Below are 26,853 nucleotides of genomic sequence, written 5' to 3'. Positions count from 1 at the left end.
CTGAAAGCCTAAACCAAGAGCCAGCAATCCCTTCCAGTTTGCAGGGGAAATAATGGCGTAGATAGTGGGTGCAAAGCCTTGTTGACTTCCCACCCAGATCAAAGCTCATCTCTGGCCCATGCCAGCGGCCTGCAGGGAAAGTGGGGTCTCTGCTCCCTGCTTACCTTTCAACTACAGCTTGTCTGTTGTTGATGAGGAAGTCTTTGGCCACGAACCAGCCAACTTCCGACCCCGCCACGATTTCCATGACGTTTGTGTCGTTGAGGGTGGATGGCGACGCAGTCATGGCGTGCTCCATAAGTCTGCAGGTGCACAGGATGTAAACACACGCACAGCTCAGTTGGGGGCTTTTTTAGATTAAGGGTGCATACATCCCTTATCTCTACTGGCCTCCTTTGTGTCGGGCTCTGAGCTGGATTCCAGGGCGTGGTGGGTAGGTGGGCATCATCCCCTACCTGCTCAGTGCCCAGGGGTCTCTGCTACAGCTCAGGGCATACGCGAGGGCAATCTTGTCGTCCTCGCTGGTGGTGTTCGTGTAGACCCCAAACAGAAAGCCCCACTCTTCATCACCTCCCCGGGCAATGCCGTAGCACAGAATGGAGTCCTTAATCACATGCGGGATTCTGAAAGGCACAAGTTCACCTTGGTTAGCGCATGCTTACAAGCATGACTATAGCAAGAGCACGTGCGTCCTCGGATATAAGATCACACGGAGAGACCCGGAGACAGAGCGGTGGGAACTGTGGTCAGCGTTGATACTGTGAGGAAGGACAGGTCGTTCAACTGGGAAACTCAGTTAACTAAGAAGAGCACAGGGGAGGTGGCAAGGGAGCTCAGTCATGTAAACAATCATCACAGCCCCCAAAAGTCCATCGGAGGAGGAAAATGAGGGCAGGAAAAAGCCCAGGACTACAGAATAGAATGCGGCTTTAGTGTTCAGGGAGAATGCAAACAAGAGAGACAGACAGACAGAGGGGAAGGAAGAGGAGTAAAAAAGGAGGGGAGGGGAGAAGGGGAGGAGCTATGCCCTGATATGTGTTCATAGGTATAACACTAATAAATAATGAAAAAGAACCACCTACTAAGATGCCAACCAATCCTAGAGCGTACAATGTTTATTTATTGAGAGAATGTATCAGCCAGCAAGGATCCACTATTTGAATTCTAATCTTTGGTGACTGTGGAGAGACTAATTTAGACAATAGTGTGTTTTTTTTTGTTTGTTTTTTTTTAGAAAGGATATTTGCAAAGCAACTAGAAAGAGGGGGGAGACAGAGAGAAGAGCGAGAGGAGGAAGGGGAAAAGAAAGGAGGAGTGGAAGAGAGATGGAAGGAGGGGTGGAAATGAGGAGGGAGAGAGAAGAGGAGGGAGAGAGAGAGGGAGGTAGAGAAGGTGGGAGGTAAAAGGAGAAGGAATATACCAAAAGAAGGAGGGAAGAAACAAGAGAGCATGGGTATAAAACAGAGAGCTTTTGGAGAATAAAATTTGTTCAAATATACTGTATGTCCCTATTGAACGATCACAAGGGAAACCACTTGTATCATTTATGTGCGCTAATCGTAAAATAAAATATCGTGTAAATCAATTTTTAAAAGGGAAAGGGGGTAGGGAGAGGGAAGGAAGGGGAAAGGAAGAGAATACAGAATTGGATCAAGAAAGAGATGAACCAAGTAAAAACACACTTGTTCTCATAAGAACATTAAACATGCAGGAAATGTCTCAGTGTCAAGAGGACATAACCAGGGAATGACATGACAGTTGGTGTGACTGGCTCTTACTCGTTCTCCCCGTGGCTCATCCATTTCTGGAAGAATTCCCTGGATAGTTGAAGGCAGTCCTGGAGGCCCAGCCAACAGGCCGTTCTAAACAGCTTTTCCAGCGACAGCCTTGAGGGAAAGAATCAGAGACAGGCAATTCACATTTCCTGATCCCCTTCATGTCCTCTGCTCACACCAATGAAGCCTTGTTTCACCAAAGGAGGAGAGCCCGAATGGGGATCTTCCCATAACATTGGGTTTGTTTGGTAATTTTTGTTTTTTTTTTAAAATAGCTTTCATGATGACAACCACATTTAGGGTGCAGAGAAACATTTGCCGAGGGCCTCTGGGGCACTCAAATATTTCCTAAGACTAGGATTTTCTTTTCTTTTCTTTTTTGAAAGTTAGAAACAAATCACCACCATCCTTCATCTCCTTCAAACACACAGGCAAGGACCCAAACTCCACATCTGCCTTCCATGTTCTTTCACACCTCTCATGGCATTGGCTGTATATGGATTTAAGCTAAGTCTTTGGAGTATCCGATTTCTGCTCTGGATGGGAAGAGGAGAGGAGAGAGTCTACTTCCACCCATCTCGACTTCACTTTTCTGTATCTCAGTTCCCACTCTTCCTTCTCCTGGCTAGTAGATGCTCATCCAAGAAAAGAACAGAGGGTTTTTTTTAATTGGGGGGGGAGTGGTTTGTTTTACTTTTTATAACTGAACATGAGTATACACGATAATGAAAAACAAATCATTTCAAATAATACAGTGAAAGCAGGTGGGTAAAACCTGGCCATGAAACTTACCCTTTCTCCAAGTCTGGGGGCTGGGGAAAGAAAGCCAAACTGGCCGTAAATTTCCAGAAAGTGCCAAAGCCAAGTGTGTACCCCTCCCCCACCTGCCGTTCACAATGAGCCTTCTGACTAGCAGATGTGGGGTGTCCAGTGTAAAAATCCTCTAGAAGGCTCTGGGCATTTGTGCTTGCTCACTTGCTTTCTCTCTCTCTCTCTCTCTCTCTCTCTCTCTCTCTCTCTCTCCATTTCTATCTCTCTCCCCATTTCTCTCTCTCTATTTCTCTCTCCCATTTCTCTCTCTCTTGCTTTCTCTCCCCTCTCTCCACTGCTCTCTCCTTCTCTTTCCCTCTCTCCTCTCTCCCCTCTCTCTTTTCTCTCTTCTTCTCTCCTTTTCTCTCCCTTACATGCTGCAATTCCAACCAGTAGCCCATGTTTTGAAAATACAGAGCTGTAAATGCATGCACACACACACACACACACACACACACACACACACACACACACACACACACACCTGTGCTAGCAGGTGAATTAGGATCCCATGTCATTGTGTCTTCTAAGGATCTAGGTAGCTGAAACCAGAATTCTCCGGTCGCTTACAAACCCTCTCAAGAGAGTAATACAGAGGCATTTAGACTTTAGTTTACAAATCCGGAAGGCCCTGTGTTAAAAGGAGGCATGTGATTGGATTATCACTGCCTCAAAATACGTACAGGGCTAAAAAATTATCCTGCAGCGCTGCCACGTCCTCCCGAATGATGGCTGAATAAGTGTTCCATACGGAACGGAGTCTCTGCAGCAGATACTTCTGGAAACCACAAAGGAGACACGCCATTAGTTTTGGCTCCATAGAGAAATGGCAGGTGCGTCCCCAGAAATTACATTTGGAATCCTATACTCTAAAAGGGACTCACTTTTTACTTTCTTTATATTCAGTTCCCTCCTACATAAAACCTGGTCTCCAGCAATGCCTATGTTACTGCATCATGAGGATTAAATAATCGGCAGTATTGTGGACCTCACAACCCACCCAGTGAGACCACCATAAGTACCAGCTGCCTTAAAAGCAACCCAAAGGGGAGGGGGGAGGGGAGAATGAGGGACGAGGTAACAAACAGTACAAGAAATGTATCCAATGCCTAATGTATGAAACTGTAACCTCTCTGTAATTCAGTTTGATAATAAAAACTTAAAAAAAGCAACCCAAACACAGCCTATTGTCTTTAAAATAGAGAAAATAATGCAAAAATATAAAACCTCTCTACCTTGGAATTCTGTACTAACTACATATATATCTATGCATCCATATACTTATTATAGATGTATATCTACACATATAGCTGTGTATATGTAGTCACACATACACTTATGTGTGTATATTTCTAATAGAAACTATTTTCAAATAGGTACTATTCTTTTCTATGAGAAAAAAAAGCATATGTTATTCTTAGGGTACAGTGCCACTTCACCAAGAGCAAAGAACCCAAGCCTTGCACCCGTGGCTCACACCTATAATCCTAGCTACTCAGGAGGCTGAGATCTGAGGATCATGGTTCAAAGCCAGCCTGGGCAGAAAAGTCTCCGTGAGACTCTTATCTCCAACTAACCACTCACAAACTGGAAGTGGAGCTGTGGCTCAAAGTGGTAGAGTGCTAGCCTTGAGCAAAAAGAGCTCAGAGACAGCACCCAGGACTTGAGTTCAAGCCCCACAGCTGACAAAAAAAAACAAAAAACAAAAAACAAAGAATCCTTCCAGATTTATTTCATACTCATCCTATAAACCAAACCTATACCTTAGGTGTTTTCTTCTAAAATTATCTAAGAAAATGAGTCTGAGCACTGGTGGCACACATTTGTCATCCTAGCTACAGGAGGTTGAGATCTGAGGATGGCAGTTCAAAGCCAGCCCAGGCAGGAACATTCATGTGACTCTTATCTCCAATGAACCACCAGAAAACCAGAAGTGGTGCTGTGGCTCAAAGTGGTAGAGTGCTAGCCTTGAGCAGAAAAGGAGACAGGGGCCTTTTGGTTTTGTTTTGGTTTTGGTTTTGTTTTGGTCTGGGACACTACCAAGGTCCTGAGTTCAAGGCCTATGGCTGACAAGAAATAAAATGAATAGGCCATTACTTTTGGAAAGTCCTTTCATGAAGATGCTGGCCAGAATAAGGCGAGAGGAAGAGAGGACTTACAATGTATACACATGCTATTACCTTCAGTAACAGGTATAAGTCGTAGTTGTTCGTATCAGAAACGAGTTCCCTGGTCTCCAAGTTGACCAAGACTTCATTCCACACGATGATCTCATCCTCTTCTGCAAGGTACTTGGTTAAATCGAGCGCAGTCTCCACCTCCATGTAATTGTGTCTGTTTGATTTAGAAGCAGACACACTCAAAAACAACTTCGTCTACTGTGTGGATTGCACCCTTCCATATTCACTCCATACTTTTTTCTTTGTGTGTGGTCCTAGAGTTCGAACACAGGGCAGGTCCCATGCCACCTGAGCCATACCTCCAGTCCTGGAGTGTGTTTCAACATGGTACGATTTAGTCACACTAAATCCGAATGCCAGATGATCATGAGTTTCCATTCAGCAAGCATTAATTAGGTATAGGTCATTATCAGTGTACTCTCTGGAGCTGCCAGGGTGCATGCAGCAGAACATGTACCCACCGCTAAGAGCACCAGGGAGGAGCTGTGACTTAGGCATAAAAAGCTGTTCCCAGAAAGGTTGGGAATATTATCTGTAAAGTGGCAGAGAAGAGGCAGGAAAGTCAGAGGAAAGTGGTAGAGAAAGGAAAGGCCAGAGAAGGGCCAACAGAGGAGCATGAGAAGAGCCAGGAGGAGCGGGCCAGTGGGACTACTAGGCACAGAGATGGCAGCCCAGAGCACAGCAAGAAGATGGGAAATCGTGCCATGGGCAGCCAGAGCTCCGGATAGGAGCTTCCCACTAGGACGCTGGTGGATGAAGTTCTACAAGGGGATGGGCCTCCTTGGATGACAGCACGGAAAGCAGTGGGAAGGTGCTGTTGGTTTTGAAAACGACTCGATTAATGCTTCCAGGGGCTCCTGGCTCACGCCTGTCATCCTAGCTACTCAGGTGGCTGAGATCTGAAGATCGCAGTTGGAAGCCAGCCCAGGCAAGAAAGTCTGTGAGACTCTTATCTCCAATTAACCGCCAAAAAGCTGGAAGTGGAGCTGTGGCTCAAGTGACAGAGCACTAGCCTTGAGCACAAAAGCTTAGGGACATCACCTGGTTCCTGAGTTCAAACCCTAGTACTGGTGCATGTGTGTGTGCACACATGCGCGCACACACATCTTTATTACCATAATGGTGAAGGCATAATAAATTTGGTTGCCAGTAGCTAATAAAATTGATCAGAAAATCAGTGATAAAGACAGGTGAGCACAAAAGCAGTGAATGTAGCAAGATGAGAATGGGAGAGAACTTACAAGAAGTGATGAAGGGACACCCGTTGGGTAGCTGAGTATGGGTGTTGGGGGTGAGGGGGAGGAGGACTCCAGGGAATTCCTGACATTCTAGTTTGGGTGGCAGAAAGAACAGTGGTCCTCTTGACACACAGAGAGATAGCAAGTTATTTCCGAGGACAGAAATAACTTTCAGTGTTTCAGATAATGAGTTGAGGGGCTGGGAATATGGCCTAGTGGTAAAGTGCTCACCTCTTATACATGAAGCCCTGGGTTCGATTCCTCAACACCACATATATAGAAAAAAGCCAGAAGTGGAGCTGTGGCTCAAGAGGTAGAGTATTAGCCTTGAGCAAGAAGAAGCCAGGGACAGTGCTCAGGCCCTGAGTCCACGCCCCAGGACTGGCAACAAAAACAAAACAAATAAAACAGATAATGAATTGAAATGCCTCCAAGAGGACTGAAGATGGACTTTGGTTGGTCCAAGGCATTACATCGTTGGCAGGGAAATGGATGGGCCTGCAAAGAGTCGGGCACAGAGAGCTGAAAGGTGCGTGTGTGAGAGTCAGACCTAAAAAGATGCAAATGTATGTGCAAACACATGCAGGACGATCTGCATCCACACGATCAAACTGAGGCGTGGCGTTTGCAGGGTGAGTTCCCACAGGCCCATTCTGCCCAACAGTTAACAGACGGTATGACAAAATGAAGGCTAGCAAGCAGAAATACATCTCGTCTGTGGAAGACAGGGGGTAATTAGAGGGGAGCAGATGGGTGGAGAAAGGAAGGGTGGCAAATGCAGCCATAATGCTCCCAGCACCTAGGAGAGAGTTGAACTCCGGAACTTGGGAAGAGGAATGCGATGGAATAGATGGGGATAGAAGGAAGGGGGGGGGGTCACAGATCAAGATATATTGTACACATAGCTGGACATGTTAAACGGAACCTCTTTTCACAACTATTTGAAGGCAAAAATTTTAATAAACAACAATGGGAAAGCCAGGTGCTGGTGGTTTGCACCCTCTAATCTTAGCTACTCAGGAGACTGAGATCTGAGCATCCAAGTTCAAAGCCAGCCCAGGCAGGAAAGTCCCTGTGTAACTCATAGCTCCAATTAACTACCAGAAAACTGGAAGTGGAGCTGTGGCTCAAAGTGGTAGAGCACTAGCCTTGAGCAAAAGAGCTCAGGCACAACAAGCAGGCCCTGAGTTCAAGCCTCGCCCCCCCCCCACCACTAACACCACCACCACCAAAAACCAAGAGGAAAGATAAAAGAGAATGAGATATCATGAAAATAATGATAAATGCAATATGGGAGGGAAAGCAAGCAGAGATGTCCACTTGGAACATTCACTGCACATCTTCTACCTGGGGAGCCAGGGGAACACACACATGGTGAAATGGCCACTGACATCACAAGAGAGAACAAGTCCTCCCAAGGAAAGAAAGAAGAAAATGATACCTCCATAACTCCCTCATGGAGCTGAGATTACAGGGACATACCACAAGGCTGAGCTATTGCTTGACATGGAATCTCAAGAACTTTTTCATGGCTGGCCTCAAACCATGATCTTCGAGAGAACCTCCTCTGTAGGGTCACAGGCTTTCGCCACAGTACCCAGCGACTTCTCAAGTGAAAATGTACACTGTGAACATACGGTCATTTATTGGTTAAACACCTAGCAGTGTAGCTTATACTGGGGAAATCTATGATACATAAACTCAACAATTGTGTAATGTATTAAAATGCCATTTTGATCTCATTAAAATTACAGCTACAGCCCATCAGCCTTGGGTAACTTCAAAACCTCAACTGATAATTTATCTATTTCCAACCATTCTTTCTGCTATAAAAAATTCCACCGTGAATAACAAACATGACCTTAGTTTTAATCAGGTAAGGCCTACGAATACTAAAGATTCATATTCACAGTAATGGGCTGTGGTCTTTTATACAGTTCACGAAGTTCACCCTAAAGCCACAGGAGAAGAAAATATACTCACTTAGACAAGAAAAATGCATCCCCCATCAACTGCAGTCTGTGTATCACAGGGATTGCCTGTAGATCAAGACCCAAATATGTATAGGGAACAATATGAGGATTTTTAGTGATATATTTTCCAAACAACAACAATAACAGCTTTAAAGATCTGGGCTGCATACAAATCACTGCTCTGGGAATTATCTTAAGTGTAGAAAAATAAAGCAATTTACAGAGGACACTCCCCAAAACATAATTCATGACACATCTGTTTCTAATCAAAGATTCCTCTGGAATTTAATCATCCAGTGGGGAAAGTGTTCCCAAAATGCAACTTGGAGGAAAAACATAAAACAGGCAACTGAACTTAAAAGGCCTCTCCAAACACAGGAAGCATACATTGAATTGTATTATAATGTCCAAATTATTTCCAAATTGGAATTTGGAGCAGAGAGCACTTTGCAAAAGCATTTAGTACTATTTTGATAATGTTGAGATTCTTCCCAATGACCTGTGTCCTCTGAAGGTCATAGGACAGTCACTCAGTGCCCTTAGCAAAGCCCTTTAACCCACAGGAAGATAGCGCTCACGTGCCCACCAAACCCACCAGGTTTCTGACCAGCATGCATTGCAAAGCCAGAGCTTTGACCTCAGCCGCAGGCTAGAGCTGCCCAATGCCGGTGACATCATTCCACCCAAAGCTGGCGACATCATTCCTTCCCACACTTTCCATCATCTTGACATATTCGGTCAAAGACATTGTACCTGATCTATTGCCCTCCCCGCTGCATGACACACAGAGGAGCTGGTCAGGAGTGGAGAGGCCCAAGGTCACATACTTAAATAATAAACAAAAGCATGGAAATAAATCTCCCTGATCCAGAATCCAAGCTCCAGGCCAATGTGCTCTCTGGCTAGAAGCTCCTGTGTATCTCAGGGAACTCTCCAACGGAGAGGGCCTTATGGTGGTGTTGCATTCACCATTCGTGCCGCAAAGTGGAGTCAGAGCAGAATCCTGAAGACTCCAATTCCACCAGCAGGGACCTGGCTTAATCCAGCCAACCAAATTCCGACCCATTGGAGCTGCACAACATGCTGGTGCTTACAGACTTCATGTCTTACAGTGTCTTTAAATTTTAAAAAATAATAATAAATTTAAAAAATTAAATTGGGCTCTCATTTACATTGATTTATTCATGTCTTGTGAATTTATTTCTCCCCTATGAGGGAGAGTGGAAATCTAGTTTTAGTGGTAACGTTAGTGTTTTTCTAGCATATACTAAATATCTATTGTGGGTTTCAAAGTCTTAAGTATTTAAGTGTGTGTGTGTGTGTATTTTTTTGTCAGTCCTGGGCTTGAGCTTGGGGCCTGGATACTGTCCCTGAGCTATTTACTCAAGGCTAGTGAGCCACAGTGACACTTCTGGTTTTCTGGTGCTTAATTGGAAATAAGAGTCTCATGGACTTTCCTGCCTGAGTTGGCTTTGATTAAATGTATTTTAAACTACACCTTCTCTAATCCTCACATGGTTATAACTGGATCATATTCCCATTGTACCTAAAAATAAGGAAACAGAACTAGAAAATTTTAATCACTTGCCAATCACAAAATTAATGATGAATAGGAAAGTGTATTCTGGCTCTTGCCGACAAAGCTTAAATTAGTTTGGCAAAGCGAGAAGAATGTCTAAAAACTACAGGAGTTTCGTCCCAAATCACCTCTTTCTGAAAGTAAGAAACCATATTCTCCAGTATGGCTTGGCGGGGGGGGGGGGGGGGGGGTGGTGGTGGTGGTGCAGTGAGGACTCTCCTCCCACCACAAAGATCACTGTAATCACTGCTACTCAGGAGGCAGAGGTTGGGAGGATATTGGTCCCAGGACAGTAGGGGGAAAAAAGTTAGTAAGCCCCTGTCTCAAAAACAAAACAATAGGGCTGGGGCATGGCTCAAGTGGTAGCTTATATTCAAGTAGCATATGTTAAGTCTCTGGGTTCAATTCCTGATACTGCAGAGAGAAGAGGGAGGGGAGGAGGAGGGGGATGGAATAGGGAGAAGAGGGAAGGGGAAAAGGAGAGTAGGAAGAGAGAAAAGAGGAGAGAGGAGGGAAGGAGGGAGGGAGAGAGGGTGGAAAGGAGAGGAGAAAGATGACAGTGTACTATAAATAATAATAGTTAATTAAAAGCATCATAAATAACCTTACCTTAGGATCCCTTTCAAGCTGTTGCTTTAATTTCATCCAACCCAATTGATCATAATTAACCCTATAATATCCAGTCAAATTCAGATTTAAAATCACCCATTCATGGTCAGAATATGAAAGCTGCATTTCAGGGAACACTTCTACAAAACAACCACAAAAAGATATGATATGTCTTTTAAGAATTTCAATACACTTTATATAATCTCAATTCTTTCTTGTCATTTTGTTGTCGGTCATGGGGCTTGAGCTCAGAGCCTGGGTGCTGTCCCTGAGCTCTTTTTGCTCAAGGCTAGTGTTCCACCACTTTGAGCCACAGCTCTACTTGCACTTTTCTGGTGGTTCATGGGAGATAAGAGACTCATGGGCCTTCCTGCCTGGGCTGGCTTTGAACCTGGATCCTCAGATCTCAGCCTCCTGAGTAGCTAGGATTACAGGCGTGAGCTGCTGGTACCCAGTTTACAATGGCAATTTTAAACAACAAGCAAAACTGAGGGAATGCTAACATATGAGACCCTACCTTATAATACTATCTTCTTTTTTTTTTAAAGAAAGCCTCATAAAGTTCCTTTTATTTACATGAGCAGGTGTCCTTTAAATGAAAAATCTTTTGTTTTGTTTTTCTGTTTTTTTTTTCTTTTACCAGTCCCGGGCCTTGGACTCAGGGCCTGAGCACTGTCCCTGGCTTCTTTTTGCTCAAGGCTAGCACTCTACCACTTGAGCCACAGCGCCTCTTCCAGCCTTTTCTATATATGTGGTGCTGAGGAATCGAACCCAGGGCTTCATGTATACAAGGCGACCACTAGGCCATATTCAAAGCCCCTTATAATACTATTTTAAACTATTTAATCACCTTTGGTTAGAAACTTTTCTTAAGACCTCTATAGTCAACAAGAACATGTACACTTTCTTTTGTTTCTTAACAATACATTTTAGCTGTAAATGAAGTAGGAGTTTGATAGCTAGACATTTTGGCATTCTTACCCTGCCTTTATAAATGGTTACATGTGAGGGGGAAAATCAAATTATTTACTTACTGCTGTCTTTCTCTAGCCAGACTAAAGATTGGGCTATTCCACTCTTCATCCAGTGAATAGGGACAATCCACGTGCCACTTTGTGGAAGAAAAGGAAACAGAATAGCTAAGATTAAAGAGGTAATAAAAGAGCAAGCAACACTCAAGTTCCTTGGTCATTCCTTTCAGGTATATAGGACTTTGCTCTTAGAATTCTTGTTCTTTTTTTTTTTTTTTCCTCTTTTGGTGCCAGTCCTGGGGCTGGAACTTGGGTCTGGGGCTCTGTCTTTGAGCTTTTACACTCAAGGCTAACACTCTCCCACTTTGAGCTACAGCTCCACTTCTGGACTTCAGCTGGTTAATTGGAGATAAGAGCTTCACAGACATTCCTGGCGAGGCACGGTCTTGAATAAGCACCAATGTGTACATGCACATGCACAGGCCACGTGCATACACAAGACCTTCTCATGCGTGCACACACACATGCACAAAGCTGCTCTTCAAGGACAGAGCTGCTATTCCAGCTCTACCTGTGGCGCCCTATTGATTGCCGCTGACCCAGAATATCAAGCCATTGGTATTTAGAGCACTGGAGTGCTCTAAGTCCTAGAGCAATGCATATTCTGATCCTGGATCGTAGGTCACTGGCCTTGCTCAGGCCGGGGGGCTCTATCTCGCCTCAGCACACAGTGACAACACTATATGGAGTCGCCCTTTGCCACTGGACGTTGCATTTCCATTTCACCAGATCTTGACTTCAGGCAGCAAAGGCATCTACTTGTGCCACCTACTTGTGGGCTAGGAGTGTCCGGTTCTCAGCTTTCCCCAGGTAAAAGGGCTCCTGCGTCACGGCACCAGTGGACACGTGTAAGGTGACCACAGGAAAGCCACTCTGCTGGGTCCAGGTATCCATGATGGCTTTCACTGTCGCCGGCAAAATAATTCCAGTCTGGCTATCTATGGCCTGTTTTGAAAAAGTCACCCAAGAAACAGGCAGAGTTTATCAGCCAAACCTTTTGAAGTAGCCAGGTCTCCCCAAAAGAAATAAAGCAAGCATTCTGCCCCCTCATTTAGATAGAAATCCCAGTGCTTGATATTGTACCAGATTAGATTCTATGCTGTTTATCTCTACAGGGTTTTTCTTGAGTATCTGAGGGGGACTTGTGGTGGGACACACACACACACACACACACACACACACACACACACACACACACACACAGAAGTACAGGGTCTGAGGTGCCCATCGCACTTCAGAAGACAGAACAGCACTTGCAGGGAAGCCACCATGCTCACCTTCCTACATCACATAAACCATCTCTAGTTTATTTATGAAACCTGTCATGGACCAAGTGTCCATATATCCAAGTCACAGTGTACTGACTGATGATCTGCAACATTCAATGGGTTCAATACAAATGCAATTGTCTTCCGTGTACTAGCGGACACACAGGTTGAAGGAGCCACACTGAGACTGGCAGACAGATAGACAGCTGGTAGATATTAACTCACGCCTTCCTTCACTCACTGAAAATATTGTTTATCATATTCATGGATGTAATTTGTGCCAGGCTATATAATCCCCAACGTAGGGAATATTACTGTCATTCACCTATGTCTTCCAATCTCTGACAATGTGTCAGATGAAAAGACTCATCCAAAAGAAAATGTCCCAAAATATGACAATCACCATTTGAAAATGACTCCACAGGTCATCTTGCTCAGCATTGGAGTAAGAAAATGCCTCCAAATATGACTGTAAAAACAAAGAAATTTAAGTTAAAAAAAAATAGAACGCCCGGAAACTTAGGTTGGCTGCTATGGAGTAATAATTTTGTAAACATACCTTCAGGGCGCTGATAAATAAATGCTCGTTTAGGAAACAGGAGAGCATCCGAAGCACAGACGCCCCCTAGGACATAAGAACTTGCTCAGTATTCAAACAAAATTCAGCATCTACAAACCAAAACACTGCATGGTGATCAGCAAGGTTCTGAGTTCTGACTGCATTTACACTCTAAAAAGATACTTGAATTGTCCACCAACTATGCTAATCAATAAGTAAAAGACAAGCAAATGTCCTATATATAAAGAGTTCAGGAGGGCTGGGGATATAGCCTAGTGGCAAGAGTGCCTGCCTCGGATACACGAGGCCCTAGGTTCGATTCCCCAGCACCACATATACAGAAAACGGCCAGAAGCGGCGCTGTGGCTCAAGTGGCAGAGTGCTAGCCTTGAGCAGGAAGAAGCCAGGGACAGTGCTCAGGCCCTGAGTCCAAGGCCCACGACTGGCCAAAAAAAAAAAAAAAAGAGTTCAGGAAACACAGAGATTTTTTGCATTGCTTATTGTTATTATTAAGTTGTTGTACAAAAGGGGTTACAATTCCACCAGTCAGCTATGAGTACAACGCTTCTTGATGAATGTCACCCCTTCCTTCATTTTCTCCCCTTTTCCCACTTCTGTTCCTAACCTCAAGTTACACAGTTCATTCTTTTTTTTTTTTTATCCTAGTGAGTGTATACTGAATATAATGATTACATTTGCTCATCCTTCCTCACAAAGATTTTTTTTTGCCAGTCCTGGGGCTTGAACTCAGGGCCTAAGCACTGTCCCTGGCTTCTTTTTGCTCAAGGCTAGCACTCTATCACTTGAGCCACAGTGCCCACTTCTGGCTTTTTCTTCATATGTGGGGGTGAAGAATAGAACCCAGGGCTTTATGTATACGAGGCAAGCACTCTACCACTAGTCCATATTCCCACAAGATTTTTAAATGGAAATATTTATATGCAATAACAAATTCCTACCAAATGAAAGGATATGCCTTTGCCATAGTAAGTTGAACAAGTTTCCTCTCAAAATGGTAGACAGCAAGCCAGGTGCTGGTGACTCATGCCTGTCATCCTAGGTACTCGGGAGGCTAAGATCTGAGGATCACAGTTCAAAACCAGCCTGGTCAGGAAAATCTGTAACACTCTTATCTCCAATGAACCACCAGAAAACCAAAAGTGGCACCGTGGCTCAAAGTGGCAGAGCGCTAGCCTGGAGCAAAGAGAGCTCGGAGATAGGGCCCAGGCTCCAAGTTCAAGCCCTATGACTGACCAAAGAAACAAAACACAGGTAAATAGTAATATCGAAAATAGGACTCAGTTGAATGTTGCTAGGTGAAAACAAAGTGAACCACATTTTCTGGTAAAAATTAAGGGTATTCACATCAGCAGTTTTAAATTTCATTGGAGTCTATACTCTGTAGAATGCAGTGGATGCAAATTTCTGCCAAGGGAAGGTGTCTCTGCTATTACCTTGTAGTATGTGAATAAGTCAAACAGGCCGATGATCTCACTGGTTCCTGTGAAGTTTTCCCCCTTCACAGACACAGCTCGGGCCTCCAGGGCGTGGTCTTCTTTGAGGACGCCATGTAACAGGTTAGAAAAAAAGATCTCATTCTGTCAAGGGAAAGATAGAGCCACATCAGCCCGCCAGGTGTCATAGAAACACAAAATTCAATGGTCCTAATGTCCCAAACTCATCACAGAGGAAAGAAACAATAACTGAGAAGTGCCTGCAAATCATAATTCACCAAGAGAAAGTCAGAACTCCTTGGACAACAAGACTGTCATATATTTTCCTTCATCTTGTGTCTTTTTAACTTTAATTGTGTGTGGATGTGTTGGGGAGTATGTTGGCCCTGGGGCTTGAACTCAGGATCTGGGTCTGGGCCCTGTCCCTGAGCTCTTTTTGCTCAAGGCTAGTGCTCTACCACTTGAGCCACAGCTCTACTTCCAGCTTTTTGGCTGGTTCATTGGAGATAAGACTCTTACAGACTTTCCTGCATGGGTTGGCTTCAAACCGTGACCTCAGCCTCCTGAGTAGCTAGGATGATAGGCATTGGCCTTTTAATTTAACATTTTAAGGAATTAACTACACACATCTTGGCTTTCCAGAACCATCCTCCGTGGAACCCGATTATGGATTTTAATCATCTAGAGTTTCATTGGTATTGAATCAGTGACTCAATAAGAGGAGTCCAGGTCTCTTAGAGGTCCATTCCCACAGCAAAATATGCACTAGATTTGCAAATCTGCAGCCAGGCTGATGTTGCAAACTATATGATTGAAAACAAAAACAAAAAATCCACTGAGTGGCTTTTATGTCTCATGCATTAGGAGACAACCACTTATTGGGAGCTAGACACATTTCTCCTCAATACAGAACTAGGAGGAAATGCAGCGTGGTCAGAGCAGGTACACAGGAGACTCAATAACAATCATTAATAATAATCTGCGCAGTGACTACAGGAAGCCCATTTCAGCTCAGAAGTGTCCGGATGAGGACCTCAGCCATGACAACGGTTACAGACAAGCAGTCAGGGGCTACGCACGACTCCTGAGGCCCTGGGTTCAATACCGGGCACCACAAGAAGAGACAATAGGGTGAGAGACAGTGGCAGCAGCCCCATCACCAAGTCTGCTGCCTCCCTAGACAAGCTGGGAGAAGAGACAGGAAAGTCAGTGAGTGACCTCAGAGCCGGTACTTCGGGAGCCTGGAAACCCTGTCCTTAAGCTTCCAGAACCTCAACCTGGACCCGTTTGCACGTGCTTCACTTTCTCACAGCTGGAATTTCACCAGGAAAGAGAAGAAGCGGAAATCTATGACGGTGGATGGTGTTGCAATTCCTTTACTTAACATTGCCTCAATCACTAGATTGCACAGAGCCAACGCTTAGGGTCTGCAGAGACCCCTGGAATGAGGCCACAAGCCATCCCAGCCCAGCACCGGGAAAGGCTCTCAAGTGTCAGGATCTCATGTTCCTCTGGCCAGAGCAATGATGATCGCTCCATTCCACGAACATTCGTGGCATTCCACAAGTAGCTGAGAAGTGCTGGCTCTGAAAAAGCAATTAGAAAACCACTGCTAGAAGCAACCATGTGGCACAAAAGGTGCAACTTTGGCTTCAAATATACCAGCAAGGTCTTCAAGTCCTGCCAGAAACGGATAGAAAAGTTAACCATTTTAGCCGCAGTCAGAAGTGACGGAGATGGATATGAATGATACATTTTACTAAATTAAGCAAAGAGAAACTCCTTTCACTCTTGACTACTTCAAGCATTTAGTTAATTTGGGATCCAACTCAATGCTTTCAAAAATAGTGAGAAATGGGATTCTATTTCATAAAGGAGATGCACATACAGTTTCGTAGGCAAAACATTCCAAGACAATGAATGATTACTCTATATATGTAAAGTTGATATGCATCCTGTACACATATGAACACACACATGTGCACACAAACACACACACACACACACACCCTTAGTGCCTCAAGGGCAAGAAGATTCCTGTGTCATCTCTGTGGGACGAAGGTGTTAAATATTAGCATGGTCCGGAAGTGAACCTCAGCTCTGACGTTAATAACTGTGAGGCCTCAGGTAACTTACTTCATTATCTTGATGCCTCAGCTTCCTCAACTGAGAATGAGTAGTGAGACCAGCACTTGTAGAGTTCTGAAGACTGAGCTGATGTGTGTGCAGAGTGCACGCTGCCTAGTCCTTCTGCTCAGGCAGCTGCTGAGTGACAAATACAATGTCACTGTCCTCGTTTGTCAATGTGTGTGTATGTGTGTGTGTGTGTGAGAGAGAGAGAGAGAGAGAGAAAGAGAGAGAGAGAGAGAAAGAGAGAGAGAGAGAGAGAGAGAGGAGAGAGAGAGAGAGAGAGAGAGAGTCCTGAACTCAGACCCTGGGCACTGTCCCTGAGTTTTGTTTTGCTCAAGGCTAGCCCTCTCTACCACTTGAGCCACACTTGCACTTCCAGCTTTTGTTTGTTTGGTTTTGTGGTTAGCTGGAGAAGAGAGTCTCACAGACTTTCCTGCTGGGCTTTGAACCATGCTCCTCAGATCGTGGCCTCCTGAGTAGCTAGGATGCCAGGCATGAGCCACCAGTGTCCAGCAGGTTTGTCAGCTCTATTATCTTGCCAAACAAGCCACAGAAACAAGCACCTGCCTACTATCATCATCTGTGAGGAAAGATGGAAACTCGACTACCGAAATAAACCCAGCCAGTCCTCCGTATTCGTCGGGTCCACAGCCACGAATTTCACTAACCACAGATCAGCATGGGAAAACACCACAGTTGGTACTGAACCTGTATAAATTTGTTTCCTGTCGCCACTCCCTAAACTATCATCATACAGTATTTCCACGAGAAAGTGTATTGTGTGTGAGCAGTTGCGGAGTCACTAGCCATGCTTATGGGGCTCTGGTATTGCACCAGGCATTGTAGGCGACGCACGGAGACCTCCAGTGTACAGGGGCCTGTGCTCAGCCTATATGGGAACAGCCCGGGTTTGCACGGAAGAGATCTGAGCATCCACAGCCTTTGCGCTCTGTGGGGAGAAATGCCTCACGGAGGCTGAGGGATGTCGGTAGAAGGACCAGAATCTCTGAGTCTCCTTTAAAGTTAATTGACTTAGCCTGTCATAAAGCTGAGCCAGTGAAACTCAGTGTTGTGAATATTAATAATCTCTTTGAATGAGTGCATACAGGGAGAAGAAAGGAGAAGGCTGAGCACTGGGGAGGGAGGGGGTGAAGGCCAAGGGTACAGAGAGAAGCAATCCCACGGATGGCAGGGGCAGAACCAAGTCGGGACGTGAGTCAGGACAGCACCTCTACTCTGCTGTAGAAGTGAGGGCTACATCAGCTCTACATTAAATCTAGATACTTACATGTCAAATCAATTGCTCTACATAATTACACCAATGGAATTATCAGATATATAAGCTATCATTGGAATGATCCAATTTTCATACCTATGAGTTTATTTTTCAATATGTACTATCTTTCCTACCATCAGAAAAACAATATCAGAAATAATATGTAATATGACTCACTGAAAGCAGCATATTACTTCAGTGTGAAAATGTCCTAATCAATTCCTCCTTTGCATAAAATAGATAGGTAAGTAGGTAAATGGATAGAAAGATGATAGCTTGATGACAGATAAATAAATGATAGATGATAGATAGGCAATAGATACCTGATAGGTAGGTAGGTAGGTAGATAGATAGATAGATAGAGTCCAAATGGTCATGAGTCAATACAAAGTAGAAAGCACATGACAGATTCCTATGTAATTCTCATTTAAAAAAATATTTACAATGGGTGAAATACCTGAAATAAAATGAATCAAAAAGATAACATGAGCTATCTCTGTACCATTTTCAGAACAAATGTCAGGGGTGCACTTACCCTGGGGAGCGTGGGGTTGAAGTGGCTAGTAACCCCGAACTCAAAGTAGGATGCAAAGCCCTCGTTGAGCCAAATATTGTTCCACCACTTCATGGTGACCAGATTTCCAAACCACTTTTAGAGATGGGAGATAAAAAAAAGAATTTTCTTAAATTTAAGTTATATTTACCATAACCATATGTTAAACATATATAAAGTAAATAAACTTTTTTTGTGGTCTGTCATGGGACTTGAACTCAGGGCCTGGGCGCTGTCCCTGAGCTCTTTTGCTGTGCTCTATCACTCTGAGCCACAGCTCCATTTTTGGTTTTCTGGTGGTTCATTGAAGATAAGAGTCTCATGGACTTTTCTGCCACAATTCTCAGACCTCAACCTCCTGAATAGCTAGGATTATAGGTGTGAGTCATCAGCACTTAGCTGGTAATTAAACTTTATTTCCGTGGGCTGGGGATATAGCCTAGTGGCAAGAGTGCCTGCCTCGGATACACGAGGCCCTAGGTTCGATTCCCCAGCACCACATATACAGAAAACGGCCAGAAGCGGCGCTGTGGCTCAAGTGGCAGAGTGCTAGCCTTGAGCGGGAAGAAGCCAGGGACAGTGCTCAGGCCCTGAGCCCAAGGCCCAGGACTGGCCAAAAAAAAAAACTTTATTTCCCACCAATAATAAAACATGAGGGCTGGGAATGGGGCTCATTGGTAGAGTGCTTGCCTAGCATGCATGAGCCCTCAGTTCAATTCCTCAGCAGTGCATACACAGAAAAAGCCAGAAGTGGCACTGTGGCTCAAGTGGTAGAGTGCTAGCATTCAGCAAAATGAAGCCAGGGACGGTGCTCAGGCTCCGAGTCCAAGCCCCAGGACTGGCAAAAAAAAACAAAACATGAAAACAGGACTCTACAATGCAGGTTCTTATTTTAACATAAGGAGACATCAAGCATGCATTACTCTGAAATAATGATTTTACCTCTCATAAGTGGAAGCAATTTGTGTTAAAAAAACAAACTATGATGTTTAGACATAGATCATGTAGAGTATTTCTTAAAATTAAGGAATATATTTAGTTCAACAAAACAGAAGGCCTGAATACTGACTTACTAGCTATTCACTCTTACACCTTGTTGTAAGCAAATGTATGGGGTGGATTTTTTTTATACTGGCTTTTTAAATGTAATTTTTTATTGTTATTATAAAGGTGATGTACAGAAGGGTTACAGTTACATAAGTCAGGTAAAGAGTACATTGCTTTTTGGACAGTGTTACCCCTTCCCCTGCTCTCTCCCAGTTTTTTCCTCCCCCCATCCTCACTCGCAAGCTGTATAATTCATTTTCCACAGTGTCCAGTGAGTACCATTGCTGCAATGGTTCACTCTTTGCAAATGTCTGTTGGCCTATGATTTGGGCCCTGCCCCTTGTACATCACCCCAGAAATCATTCGATCCACATGAGGTCCAGCTGCAATGATTTCCTACGTGAACCAACCAGAAAAGAGATGCGGGTTCTGAGCAGAATTAGTGAAGAAAAACACAAGACTTTCCCAACATCGACAGCCCCACGCCCTGCTTGCTAATCCAATTCCTCTAAGAGCTACTAGCTGCCTGAATTCCAAAAGAATCAGTCACCTAAGCAATAATTTTAAAAAAAAAATGATACTTGAGGTGACCCGCCCATAGCTTGGGAAGACCACGGCTCACTGGAGAGACTTTCAGACCTAGCAAGTTGCTCCTTCCCACGACTGCTTAGGAAGGCCCACAGCTGAGAAGGCGAGGCCTTTCTTGGTAGATGGCCCCTGTCCGGACAATCTCATGTAAATCCAGCTGCCCAAGTCGCCACCTAACCCAGCAGCTAGGATCACGGTCTGAGAGTCCCTAGGTCTATGACATGAATCTGTTTGCACTGTCTTCCCCCAATGGGGCCTGAGGATTACGAATGGCTCCCCTCGTTGACACAGTGACTCAATCCATTTACTCCCTCTCCAAAATAAAACTAAAGGCTGAAAGTAATTCATGGATGACAGGTAGTGATCTTTTAGCGACCTTTCTGAATATCCTTTGTTTTGTTTTGTTTTCTTCTTTCTCCTTCCTCCTGTCCTCTCCTCTTCCCTCCTTTCCTCTCCCTTCTTCCATCCCTCCTCCACTTCCCCCCTTCTTCCTCATCCTCCCTTCCCCCTCCACTTCCCCCTCCTCTCTGACAGGAGAGGGCGTGAAGAGCTCAGCACGGTTAGGCAAGTTTTCTCCCATTTCCTCAGTCTTTTGTCCTTTCGTTGACTTTTTAGATGGGGTCTGGTGCTTTTGCCTGGGAAAGAGATCTTATCTTCAGCTTCCTACGAAGCTGAGATTATAGGCATGCGTCACCATACTTGGTGCTGTGTGGCTTACTTTTCCTAAAGAGGAAATGAGTCTTTGCAGGTAAAATCCTCAGCCTGGACTAGCCTGGTTCTCAAATCTAACTGGATCCACTACGCAGACCCTCCCTTGCTTTCACTCCCTGTTGCCCTTCTCGAGACGTTATTTGCTTTCTTTTCCTCAAATCTGGTGGTGGCAGGGTTTTGTTTTCTGCTATTTGGGGGTCTAGTCGCTGGAGAAAACCTTCGTGCCAAACAAGGAAGAGCATTTTACCACGTGCCTGGTGCCCAACCTCGTGGGACACAATGTAGGAGATGAGAGTCTTTTTTTCCATCAGCTCGTCGCTGGGCTGCAGCAGCAGCAGTGACTCATCAAACATCAGCAGCCCCCAATTCTCCATCGCGCGCTCATCAAAGACGGGCAAAGCAATGAAATCTAAGTGGATTTAAACAGGGGAAATAATCAAATCATCTTTTTTTTTTCTCCCAACGGTTAAGATTCCAGCTATAAGTCATCTCAAAAATGAAGTCATAAAATTTCTGAAGAAACAAGTGAGTATTTATAACCTAAGGAGAAGTCTTTTTTTTTTCCAAGTAAATACCAAAGACAGAGACCAGAAATAAATTGTTTTGACTCTATATAAATCAAAAAAGTTCAAGGCCCAGGCTAGCTTTGAACTCTCATTCCTGTCTCCACTTGTCAAGTGCTGAATTACAAGCAGGTGACCCAACACCCAGCACCATGTAAGTCCTTCTGATAAAGAACCTGCACCCAACCATACAAAGAACTCCTAAAACTCAACCATCTCAAAACAACATGGGCAAAAGATCTGAACAGACACCACACTAAAGAAGCTACAAATGACAAACAGACGTGAAAAGACACTGTATCATTTACTACAGAGCAGAAAATCAAAACAATGGGAGATCACTATTGGCCTGGGGAAAAGACTCCAATCCCAATGGTGCTAAGGGCTCAGGGTCACAGGAACCCTCCCTCACTGCGGGGGGAGGGGGCTGCAATGTGAAACAATCACTCTGAAGTTCTCTTCCAAAGTTAAACATGAGTTTGCCATACCATTTAAAAATGACACTCCTAGGGATGAGCCCAAGTGGGCCAACTGCTTACGTGTGTGCACAAAAAAAAATCACACAGATGTGTGTGGACGATTCACCCATAATCACTAGATATTAGAGGCAGCCACACACACACACCATCAGCAGGCAGATGCATAGAGGCCCCGAGAACCCGGCACCAGGACTCTGATGACCACAGGGGCGTTTTTCTTGCATGGACACCATCACCAGCTAGACTTGCTGGTCTCCCACCCTGCGTGACCGGCGGCAGTAGGCCCGGGGCCTCTGACGGCACTGAGGCTGCTTTGCCTCGTACCTCGTCCCTCCTGAGCCCAGATGCTGGAGCTGCAGTGACTCCACCAGGAACACAGCTTAGCACATAGCATTATGGGGGTCGGGGAGGCCCTGGGGCGCCCAGGAGGAACCTGGGCCTGGAGAGTGGTCAGCCTAGCTGGACACAGGGCACCACGCGGAGCAGGAGCCCAGGCCTTCGTGTCTGGAGCTCCACAGCGGGAGCTGGGTGCTGACAAGAAGCCCATCCTGGCTCATCCGGGTCCCTGTGACCCCCATGCAAGTGGCTGCACAGCCAGAGAACCCACAGCACTGGAGAAAAGCTGTCTTACCTGTTTTGGGGAGGGGATAACTGATGTTAAATAAATCCTCCAGAAAAGAGAAGATGGGGCCAGTGATGTTCAGGGCAAAGTCGGCATTTCCACTGGCAATGGCGTCTTTGCGGGCCCAGATGCTTATCTACGTGGCAAGGAGGAAGCAGAAATGAGGAAGAGCAAAAAGGATCTGGGAACAACTCCCACTCCATGCTGCTCTACAGCCGCCCACCACCCAAGCTTTGCATGAGCAGGACCTGTGCTAAGAAAAATCCCACAAGGTAATTCACAAACTAGTGACTAGCAAGAGGAAACACATCCCAAACCATGAAAACAAACAAACAAACAAACAAAAAACAAATACAAATAAAAAAGAGGAAGAGAGAGAAAGGCTCAGAAGGAGTAATACCAGGGGAAAGGGTGACTCTGATGTGAGTTCATTATAGATGCGTTTTAAATCTCACAACAAAAACCCTTTGTGCTGTTCATTTGTGCTAATAAAAAATAAACCTACGGCTGGGAATATGGCCTAGTGGTAAAGTGCTCACCTCACAGACGGGAAGCCCTGGGTTCGATTCCTCAGCACCCCATATATAGAAAAAGCTGGAAGTGGCGCTGTGGCTCAAGTGGCAGAGTGCTAGCCTTGAGCAAAAAGAAGCCAGAGACAGTGCTCAGGCCCTGAGTTCAAGGCCCAGGACTAGCAAAACAAAACAAACAAAAAACAAAAAATAAACCTACAAATGAGAGTTTAAAGAGAATGAAGTGATTTCTTCAGAAAGGGCATCCGGTGAGTCCTGGAGGAAATTATGTATGATTGTGATTACCAAACAATCTGTGGATGAGCCAGCCACCCGCTTACAGGAAGGGGCTCTCATAGGAAGGGGCAGTGTAGCCCTGCTTGGCCTTCGCTTTTCAGAACTCATTTCTGCTGATCTGAAGCAGAACTGCGCTGTCCCTGTGGTTACCCAGCATGGCCCTTAGGAAGCAAACTTAAAATCATGTAGTAATTAAAACAAGCTGGGCATAGAGATCATGCCTGGAACCCCAGCCTCTCAGAAGGTAAAGAAGGGAGGACTGAGAGTTTTGAGGCAAGTCTGGATAAAATTAGTGAGGCTCTGTCTGAAAAACAAAACAGAAGTTGGGGGCCACAGTGTCTCATGCCTGTAACCTTAGCTTCTCAGGAGGCTGAGATCTGAGGATCACAGTTCAAAGCCAAGCGAGTGCGGCAGGAAAGTCCGTGAGACTTTTATCCCTCAATTAAATACCAAAAGAGCCAGAAGTGGCACTATGGCTCAAGTGGTAGAGGGCTAGCCTTAAACAAAAACGAAGCTCAGAGACAGTGCCCAGGATCTGAGGTTCTGGGTTCAATGCCCAGCATCACAATAAAAATAATAAACAAAACATAATCCTAACTCACTTTCAAATGGTAAAGATTAATTTCTCAAATGTAAAAAGTGTTGATCAAGATTTTGTTGGGTTTGAAGGGTGTCGAAGCAAGTGAAAATCTACTATTTCTCACACATTCAGGACAGTAAAAGTAAATCTTCCAATTTTTTTTCTGATATATGTCAGAAATCATTTATGTCACTTATTTGTGCAGCGTATGCTTGTGTTTAGCACCAAGTGCTATATGTATATGACAGCATTTTATATTCTATCGCAATATCATCTAAGCAATATTTTAAAATAGAATCACCAGCATGTTCTTTACAACCTGTATAAAACTAAAAACCCGTGGAACAGAAGTTGGAGGTGAGAAGAGGAAAATGTTGAATGTAATTAGCTTCAGAAAGAGCTGTGTGCAGAATGCAGCTGAAGGCTGGGATTACAGATGTGCGCTACCCTGCCCATCTTGGGTATGTCTCATTCTGCCAACACACACTACCAGCTTTCCCAGACTTGGGATGTGCAACAGTGGGGTGCCAAGCATCACCCCCACATACCTGTAGAGTGGACACACCATCTGCGGACAGCATTGTCCGTCTTCCCCCCGCCCCCCCCCTCAAGCAACCCCCTGTTGGCACCTCCTTCCCCCGCTCCATCCTGCTGACACGATCAAAGTCACACACGGCGAGTGCCACCAAGTATGTGGGCATGCGGGGTGTGGTGCGAAACGTGGTGACCCTCCATCGGCTTCCGTCCTCGTCCACCTTCTCAGACTGACCTAGGGAAACAAACTTTAGTCCCAGTCACGATCCATGGAGACCATTCCCAACTTGGAAATACTCTGCCAGGTCAGTTCTCCTGGAGCCCCCCTTCCCAGGTACTTCCTGTAATCCTCGGGTTGGAGTTCACCATCTACCACAAAACCATCAAAACTACATGAAGGATTCAAGCCCCAGTGTTTCTCTGTGTCTTGGTTCCTGTCTGCCTGCCTGCCTGTCTGTCTCTCTCTCTCTCTCTCTCACACACACACACACACACACACTCACACACTCCAGGATCTAAACACAGAGTAATGATAAAGGCAATAGTCACACTAGCTACCCTGATTTGATCAGTACACATTGTAACTCATAAATATGTATAACTATTATGCCGGTTGAAAGCATTTTCTAGTGCTTCGGGACATGGGAATGCACGCTCCCTGCTCAGATTTGATCATGACATTGCATTCGTTGTATATTATTTTTGTGCTAGTCCTATGGTTTGAACTCCGAGCCTGGATGCTATCCCTGAACTCTTCTGCTCAAGGCTAGTGCTCTACCACTTGAAACACCCCACCACTTTCGATTTCTTTTTTTTTTTGGTGGTGGTTCATCGGAGATAAAAAGAGTCTCATGGACTTTGCTGCCCAGGCTGGCTTTAACCACGATCCTCAGATCCCAGCCTCCCAAGTAGCTAGAATGATAGGTATGAGCCACTAGCACACTGTGCCCAGCTCACACACTGAATTCCTGTATCAAATCATCACAGGTGTTCACAAAATACGTACAACTGATATGGTAATGACTAAGTGGACGATGGTTAAGTTAAACAGCAGCAGGGGGAGGGCTGGAGGCCTCTCGGGTCACGTGCTCTGCACTGGTGGTCAGTGTGTGGGCTCTGGTCCCCACACTGCCTTCGCTTTCTGCCACCCACTTCCACTGTGTCCATGTCCTGCGAACTCCCCTAGACCTTCATGCAGAGCTGTCTGGATCTGAGGAAGGCTAAGGAAGAGAACCCCCACACACACTGTTCTCCACAGAGGCTATGCTCAGCCTAAACCAACCTCACAACCTGATATGGTGAGGACTAGCCCGCCATCGTGACATGAATGGGACTGGGAGGGGGCCCTGGGCAGGGCCGGCGGGGCGGGGGGGGGGGGGGTGTAGGGGACCAGGGCAGCATGTAGGGCACAGAGCCCCTCTTCTCAGCTGTAAGTGGTTGCTGTCACATGACAAGCGCAGAGCCAGTGTTATCAGATCTTCTTACTTTTTCAAGGAAGTTAAAAAAAAAAATCTAAGGGCTGGGGATATAGCCTAGTGGCAAGAGTGCCTGCCTCATATACACGAGGCCCTAGGTTCGATTCCCCAGCACCACATATACAGAAAACGGCCAGAAGCGGTGCTGTGGCTCAAGTGGCAGAGTGCTAGCCTTGAGCAGGAAGAAGCCAGGGACAGTGCTCAGGCCCGGAGTCCAAGGCCCAGGACTGGCAAAAAAAAAAAAAAAAAAAAAAAAAAATTTAAGATTTTTAAATTAAGATATGAAATGTATGCATCCAGTTGCCTAGAGAGAGGAAGGGCAGGCAAATACAGTCCTTACAATCAGCATGTTAGCGATGTGAAAACGGAGCCTCTTCACCTGAAGGTAGGGGATGGGGTGGGGAAGGATGGAGGGGAAGGATGGAAGGGCTGACCCGGAGCACAGCCTGCCTTGTGGAACTGAAACCCCTTTGTACAGCTACTGAAAACAAATAATGACACTAATAAAGAAAGAAGCTGGGTGCCAATGGCTCTTGCCTGTCATCCTAGCTACTCAGAAAGCTGAGATCTGAAGGTTGTGGTTCAAAGCCACCCTGGGCAGGAAAGTCTGTGAAATTCTGGTCTCCAATGAACCACCACACACAAAAAAAATCCAGAAGAGGAGCTGTGACTCAAATGGCAGAGGGCCAGCCTAGAGGAAAGAAAAGCTCCAGGACAGTGCCTAGGCCCCAAGTACAGGCTCTAGGACTAGCAGAAATAATAATAATAATAATAATAATAATAATAATAATAATAATAATTAATAATAATGAAAATGATGATGAAACCTCTGCATCTTTGGATATTAATTCAAACAAAAGAAAACTCGCAAGAGCCGAATAAAACACATCTATGCATCAGATTCAAACCAAGACTTCCACACTGGCTCATTCCCACTAAGGATCAAAGGGAGAGGGCAGAACTAACCGGCCGGTCTGTGTACAAGGGCTGAGTCCTGTTCCCAGACTCTAGCA

The 26,853-nt window shown here is 45.1% G+C and overlaps 1 protein-coding gene across 1 annotated transcript in view; it reads right to left on the bottom strand.

The window, feature by feature from the left end:
• Nucleotides 1–26,853, bottom strand: part of Lvrn (laeverin) — a 42,324-nt gene that overhangs the window by 5,957 nt on the left and 9,514 nt on the right. The window contains exons 3-18 of the mRNA XM_048334234.1: nt 24,461–24,600; nt 22,455–22,581; nt 21,036–21,190; nt 18,418–18,531; nt 14,477–14,620; nt 13,023–13,088; nt 12,867–12,932; nt 11,968–12,140; nt 11,199–11,275; nt 10,165–10,304; nt 7,987–8,042; nt 4,766–4,919; nt 3,269–3,363; nt 1,779–1,886; nt 456–623; nt 165–302 (exon numbers count right to left, since the gene is read on the bottom strand). Coding sequence (XP_048190191.1) covers nt 165–302; nt 456–623; nt 1,779–1,886; nt 3,269–3,363; nt 4,766–4,919; nt 7,987–8,042; nt 10,165–10,304; nt 11,199–11,275; nt 11,968–12,140; nt 12,867–12,932; nt 13,023–13,088; nt 14,477–14,620; nt 18,418–18,531; nt 21,036–21,190; nt 22,455–22,581; nt 24,461–24,600 — 1,921 coding nt within the window. The remainder of the gene's footprint in view (nt 1–164; nt 303–455; nt 624–1,778; nt 1,887–3,268; nt 3,364–4,765; nt 4,920–7,986; nt 8,043–10,164; nt 10,305–11,198; nt 11,276–11,967; nt 12,141–12,866; nt 12,933–13,022; nt 13,089–14,476; nt 14,621–18,417; nt 18,532–21,035; nt 21,191–22,454; nt 22,582–24,460; nt 24,601–26,853) is intronic.

This window comes from Perognathus longimembris, chromosome 25, assembly GCF_023159225.1.
Source record: "Perognathus longimembris pacificus isolate PPM17 chromosome 25, ASM2315922v1, whole genome shotgun sequence".
Taxonomy (NCBI): Eukaryota; Metazoa; Chordata; class Mammalia; order Rodentia; family Heteromyidae; genus Perognathus; species Perognathus longimembris.
Note: the sequence above shows the minus strand (reverse complement) of the source record. Positions and strands in the feature narration are given on the sequence as shown.